The sequence below is a fragment of the Cupressus sempervirens genome, chromosome 10 (genome assembly GCF_028749045.1).
Source record: "Cupressus sempervirens isolate cs-2001-9-10 chromosome 10, ASM2874904v1, whole genome shotgun sequence".
Lineage (NCBI taxonomy): Eukaryota > Viridiplantae > Streptophyta > Pinopsida > Cupressales > Cupressaceae > Cupressus > Cupressus sempervirens.
In genome coordinates, this window is record NC_143127.1 from 192815293 (window position 1) to 192822717 (window position 7425).

Genomic DNA, 7425 nt, shown 5'->3' on the forward strand with positions numbered 1-7425 from the left:
TATGTTGACTAGGTTATTGAAGCTAACATGACACATTCTTTTATGCCATAGCCAACTTTCCTAAACTTGTGCTAATAAACAAGATCTTTCATTTAGATCTAGGTAAAAAAATTTACCTTTTGTTAGATTACCAATTCCAACTAATTTTCCTTTTCCATCTAGTACTTTTTCTTTGTCATTTAGGAATTCAACTTTCTATCCTATATTATTCAAGTGAGCTACAATGAGTAGATTATGTTTTAATCCCTCAACACAATAGGAATTCTCACATTTGATTCCATCAATTAATGCTATGATTCTTTTTCCTTTTACATAACATTGTCCATTGTCTCCAAATCTAACACTTCCACCATCATATTGTTCTAAATGTTCAAATTTTTTTATCACTAGTCATTTAATGAGAACAACCACTATCTAGGATCCATGTATCATTTTGTCTAACATGAGAGATAAGTGGCATGTTTGCATTTTCCTCATTATCAAATTCATTTTTAACAACAATATAAACTACTTCATCATCATCACTATCAAAATCTTTTCCAATGTAACATGATTTCTTACCTTTTCCTTTGAAGTCTTTGTATTTTTTTATATCTTTCTTGCCTTTGAATTTTTTGAACTTGTTTTCATCCTTGTCTTATTTACTTGGAAACCTTGAAACATTGTTACCAACTTCTTCACATGAGAGACAAGTCAATGTGATATTTCCTTTGAATTCTTATTTTCATCTTGTTGCCCTTTTTGATAGGAGTACTTCAATGACTTCAAGATCCTCATTTGAATCATACTCATCTTCACTTTCAACTTTTTTTCCTTTTGAGTATCCTTCTTTTTTAGAAAGGGTTAGTTTAGCTTGGAATGTAGATTCAAGATTTTTAGAAGAAGGAGCATAAGTATCAAAGTTATCCAACTCAAAAACAATGAATTTTCTTACAAGAGTACACCTAGGGTTAGGTAATGTGTTGGATTTCATATCATCTCTTGAATAGCTAAAACTCTAATTTTATAAATAGGAAGATGAGTTCTTAGTACCTTGTTGATTACTATTTTTTCATCAATCAAGTACGTCATTTACCATATAGAATCTCTTCTTCCTATTCCTCTTTTTGTTGCAGTCTTCCATGTTCGATTGATCAACTCTTTAGGCTTTGGTGTTTCATGTAATCTATATCTTCAACTTTAGTTGTTTACCTTTGTGTGCCTCTTGATTTGATACAGATTATTGTCTTGTCTACTTGGTCAGGTTCTATTTCAGTGGAGGTTCTTCATATTAATAGTTACTTTTAAGAGAGCTTTGCAACTTCTACATGCTTCAGTGGTGTTCTTCATTATCATCGTTTGTTCCTATCTTCTAGGACATTCCCTAGTTTGGAGGCTTCTTCACTCCTTCACTAGTTTTTTCAACATATTCTCCATCTCTTTATAAAGCTACAATGTCACATTTTTTATTGATTGAATAAGTCTAAAAATTTACAAGTACTTAAATATTTAGGCATAAATCTATTGAAATATTAAACACTTCACATTGTAAATAACAAAAAAAATAAAAATTAGACATTAAATTCAACTTTAAAATCTAATTTATAATAGACATAGAGACACATATAATAAGAAAAAATACCAATGACTTCATATCAAATTCATTCTTCATTAAAATACTTCTTTTAATATTTAGTGTAGAATTCAAACCAATTTCCTAGACATTGTAAGTTATTTTTTAGACCTATAATAAAAGTTATTTTAGTTGTTATGTCTACAAATTAAACTTACTAGGCCTTTTTGTCAAAATCTTTGTGTGCAATCATATATGAGGATTTCTATTATTGTGTTGTAAACTTTTAGCTTGTTCACTACAAATCATTATATCATATGGTCATTTGGATTTGGCTTCTTAATCATTGCAAATGGGGTTGCAAGTAAAGTGAGTTAAACCACAAAGGAAACATAGTTAAACATATTTAAGGTAGAGTAATATTGGGATGGCTGACCTTTGGGTAAATCTTAGTGTTTTACCTCTCCAAACATCACTAAGGTGCAATGAGATAAGTGGAAAAATGTCTCATACTTATCTAATAAATGATCCATATGAGACAACAGTTGTGGATGATTTTACAAAGGACGTGGCTATCCTCACTACAAATTGCACCATTGACTAAATTTCATAAAAATGAAAACACAATAATTTTTTTTTGAAATTTTCAGCATTTGATCTTCATGATCTGTATATTTTGTTATTGAAAACAACAAAAAATTAAAGAAAATTTTATTGTGTTTGCATGAACCTGAAAAACAATCATGTTTAACTTTTTTTTGTTGTCTTTGGTACATTTTGTCTAGCCAGTGTCTTTTACAAATGACAATGCAAACATATTAAGTTAAATGATAGAAAAAACTTTGTTAAAAATTTAATAGTTTAATTCAAATAATCAACATAATTTCTTTATTTTTAATAAAAAATTGAAATCCAAATATTATTAAATAATCAACATAATTTCTTTATTTCTAATATTAAATTAAAATTAATAAATTAAAATCCAAATATTAGTCTTACCTCATAATTCGGTAATCTGATTACGAAGAATAGTATCTAGACCAATTAATTTAAAAGAAAATGATAAAACAAAAGAAAACATGGCGTGGTGATAAAATCTGATCTTCCCAAGAATATAAATTTAGAGACACTTAGAAAAAGGATAAGGGATTTCGATAATAGAAATACTACAAATCGTTTAGGTCACGCTTCCTTATTTTTCTGTTAATCCATGTTTGTGTGCAGGTTTTAGATCTCTGAATCCACGCTTCTGGTCATTTTTTCCAAATGCCCACAAAGTGTGCGTGACCAGGACTAGTTAACTCCCACGTTTAAAATTCATGCACTTTATTGTTTTCTTTTGAATGTTAAATTAATTTAAAATTCACGCACTTTGTTGTTTTCTTTTGAATGTTAAATTAATTTAAAATTCACGCACTTTGTTGTTTTCTTTTGAATTTTACCTATACTAAGTTATACTTTTGAGATTCTCTTGGAATATATTGAAACTCGCGGTTCTATGATTTAGAAATCACAAAAGGTCAAAAGGGAACAACTGGTCTCCTGCGTGCTTCATGGTCAACTTCTCGCATAAGGTGTTCTGTCTTTCTTCTTTAAATAGAAGTTATTCTTGCATCCTCATGGCATAACTGTGTTTGTGTTTGTGTTTCATTGTATTGAATGAAAAACTATACAAGTTTAGTAGTTTAGTACAATGAATTGTGGAAAGGGATGGATTTCCTTTGCAGTGTTGTGCATGTGGTTGATCTCTCTTGTATCGGCTCGGCAAGATATAAAAGCAATGAACAGGAGTGGGTTTCCCGCTGGATTTATATTCGGCACAGCCTCTGCTTCATATCAATATGAAGGAGCTGCCAATGAAGGAGGAAGGGCGCCAAGCATATGGGATACTTTCTCTCATATCTCAGGTGAATTTTATATGTTTTTTAGTCTGATTATTCTATTTCCATCTTGCAATCTATGTTTGAAATCTTATTGTAAATTAAATTGTGTGCAGGAAATACCGCTAATGATAGCAATGGGGATGTTGCTGTGGATCAATACCATCGCTATAAGGTGTGCTTCTCACAACTTTTGATTCAAATCATATATTTTTATCAGATCCATTAAAGATCGTGAATGCATACTTTAGGTTTCTTGATATATGGGTGCATTTGGCATTTTCATGTCGAACTATATTAAAAGGGGTTTGTGTGATTTATAGGAGGATGTGAAACTGATGAAGGACATGGGCATGGATGTATATAGGCTATCTATTTCATGGTCACGCATATTACCAAGTGAGCCATTTTTTTCCCTAGGCAAATATAGTTTTCTCCTATTTCTAGGTATCTAAAATAGTGTTTTTCTTTTCCGTGGGGTACAGATGGCACAGTAAAAGGTGGGATAAACAAAGTTGGAGTGGCCTACTACAATAATCTTTTTAATGAACTCAAAAAGCATGGTAAAAACGTTTATAGCTTTGTGCTATCTATATGGAAATTTCCATGATACTCTTAAGAGGCTATAACAAACTCTTTGTTGTAGATATCAAGCCTTTTGTGACACTCTTTCATTGGGACCTCCCGCAAGCTCTCGAGGACAAATATGGAGGTTTTCTGAGTGAAAATATTGTGTATGTATCTATCGTATTTTAATTTTAGAAAATTTTGTCTAATAAATCATTTTATTTTTCAACATCACCAATATTTTTATATCTTTTTATCGAGGGGGTTAGCCTGTATATATCCCCTCCAAATCATCAAATCCTTTATGCATCTATGCCCATATGGGATAGACACTGATTACCCATTTTCTTGTACTTTCAGGAAAGATTTTGAAGCTTACAGTGAGTTTTGCTTTCAACACTTTGGCGATCGAGTGAAGCACTGGATTACATTAAACGAGCCTTTCTCGTATGCTGCCTATGGCTATGGCACTGGCACAAATGCTCCCGGCCGCCATTCCTCTTCTGATGGAAGTTCAAGCACAGGAAATTCAGCAACAGAGCCATATATTGTAACCCATAATCTCCTCCTTTCTCATGCAGCTGCTGTGCGTAAATATAAGAGAAAGTATCAGGTGATCATTTTAAATTTTTTTTCAAGTTTTAGACCACTCTTAAATATCGCATATTAAGAAAGAGATTAAACTTGCAAATATAAATAATTTTGACTATTTAATACTTTTAACATAGAAATCAAATCGGTAGAATGCCAATCAACAATTTGTTTGTACAGGCGCTACAAAAGGGACTGATTGGAATTACGTTAGTTACCAACTGGCTCATTCCCTATTCAAAATCAAATGCTGACCGGAAAGCCACCCAAAGGGCCTTGGATTTCATGTTTGGTTGGTAAGCTGAGCATCTTATTCTAGAAACATTCTACCAAAAATTCATTTTAGTTGCATAAGTTCATATGAATCTGACCACACTTCCAAAATTACAGGTACATGGATCCAATTACAAAAGGGAGATACCCCTCATCAATGAGAAAGCTTGTTGGTGATCGTTTACCGAAATTTAGTGGCCGTGAACATGTTATAATGAAAGGTTCATTTGATTTTGTGGGCTTAAATTATTATACTGCTCAATACGTTGTGGATGCTGCTTCAAATCCCCTTAACATAAGCTATGCATTGGACTCTCAAGCGAATCTAACAGGTACATTTCTTCGATTCTATTAAAAAATATTAGGAAATATGAACTTGTTACTCTCTGACATGGATTGATATCTTAATGTAATCAGATGAGAGGAATGGAATGCTTATTGGACCAGTGGTAAGTCTGACAAAAACTTTAAAAGAAACTTATTTATGGAATATTAGATGGCCAGCTTTAAATATTTAAATTTGGTGGAACAGGCGGGATCGAGTTGGCTTCACGTGTATCCCCGTGGGATAGGAGACCTTTTGAAGTACGTTCAGCTCAAATACGACAATCCACTAGTTTTCATCACAGAGAATGGTAAGACATCATGTTGTCAATTGAGCTCGCACAAAAGCTATTTTTGACGATAATGAGTCTTTCCATTCGACAGCTTCCTTTAACGTTTTTGTTATCTATAGGCGTTGATGAGATAAACAATGATACAATGTCACTGTCACAATCTCTTAATGATACTTGGAGAATTGATTTTCACGCAAAGCATTTATCATTTGTTCAACGAGCAATAAGGTAAGTCTTTATAAGTTTGTAATTTTATTTTATTTTTAAAATATTATATACTAAAATATTTGAAATTGAATAACAGGGTTGGGTGCAACGTACAAGGTTACATTGTATGGTCTTTGTTAGACAACTTTGAGTGGGCAAGTGGCTATACAGTTCGGTTTGGCCTTCATTACATAGATTATAAGAATAACTTAACTCGGTACCCTAAAGCATCAGTTTCTTGGTTCAAAAAACTCTTGAAATAGATAGTGCACTAAGTATCAACAATAAGAACTATGCCACAACTACAATTCTTACCAAACATTGGAAGAATAGTGTGCATAAGTCACAATGTATGTGGTTTTCTATAGACTGTTATATTTTCAATAAATTGTTCAATCAAGACTTGGATTGACAAAATAGAAGGAAAAAATCTATCATCTATTTCATAATCTTTTCTATTCGATTAAGAGTACCTTTCAGCATGTAATATTGACTAACTATATTATAATGTGTTCATCTAACTTTTATTCACTTCTTTAAACTAGAGTACAATAGAATGATTTAATGAAAAACTTGTCAAAGGTTAAAAATAATGTTTTCTTGTACACAAGAAAAAGTGAGTTGACAAGATTATTTGAAGAAAATAAAAATGTCCAAGTCTACAACTTGAACTTTAACTTGCACACAATTTAAATGTTGCATAAATATAAGACATCAAGTTATTTTTTTGTCAATTCTCAACTCTATAATACCTACTCATTGTTTTGTTCAAATAAAATCCAAATAAATTATTTTTGCCTATGCAATTGTATATTTATTGTACTAAAATAGTGAGTAAAAGAGTACTTGGTGAATTCAAATTTCTTTTCTACTCATCTTTTCTGAGATGGTAATGAAAATTTTAGACCCCCCAAATTATAGAACAAAGAACAAAACATAAAATAAAATATCCATACTACAACCTATGCATTATGTTGAACTTCCTTTTGAATGAGAATTCTATGCTTTGAAAAAACTTAATTTATTATTTAGTTTACAAAATATAGTTATGATAATAATTTTAATTTCTTTATAATATATAAAAATACATTATTAATAACTTCATCTAAATCTCCCTACAAATACAAGAGTTGTTATACAGAAAAATCAAATAATCATTAAAAAATCATGAGTTAAAATCTCCCCAAAAAGTAATTTGGAAATGTTTAATTAGAAATTAAACATTTTAATAACAAAATGAATTCATAAGATAAAAGTAGTATGTTCCTTCAACCTATTATAATAACATTATTTAGTAGTAGCTAAATTTCACTATGTTGGCTTCATTACATTAATTTAAACATGTGTTATGATCATTTTTCTACTTTGAACAATGAATATATGATTTAGAATCATAAAAAGAAGTTGTTAGAGATGATAGATCATTATGATTCCCACATAACTCCTAAATGTGACTCTAGAGAGAAAATGGACACTTGAAATGAATAAGGGAATTTAAAAAATCATCATTTATACGATAAAAAAAATGACAATAAAGACTTTATCTCGATAACCTTGAAAAATAATTGTGAATATGGTAATAACCAGAGCTTACTTACATGAGTGGTTTTTAAATCACTCCATTTGTTATAGTCCCCTCCCCTCCCCTAAACTTTTGAAGAAAATCCATTATAGCTATGATGATTCCTTAAAAAGATGCTTTAGAGATATAAGAATCATACATAATAAAAATACCAAA

General features: G+C 30.8%; 1 protein-coding gene across 1 annotated transcript; it reads left to right on the forward strand.

Annotated features, from left to right (window-relative positions):
• The first annotated feature begins 3195 nt into the window (after positions 1 to 3195).
• LOC149533296 (beta-glucosidase 12-like) lies at positions 3196 to 6208 on the forward strand. The gene is made up of 12 exons (XM_089807687.1): positions 3196 to 3459; positions 3549 to 3607; positions 3756 to 3831; positions 3918 to 3995; positions 4079 to 4166; positions 4360 to 4612; positions 4771 to 4886; positions 4981 to 5195; positions 5281 to 5312; positions 5396 to 5498; positions 5600 to 5708; positions 5785 to 6208. Exons 1-12 carry the CDS (start codon positions 3246 to 3248, stop codon positions 5948 to 5950), a joined length of 1509 nt encoding a protein of 502 aa, XP_089663813.1. The 5' UTR covers positions 3196 to 3245; the 3' UTR covers positions 5951 to 6208.
• Positions 6209 to 7425: the final 1217 nt, after the last annotated feature.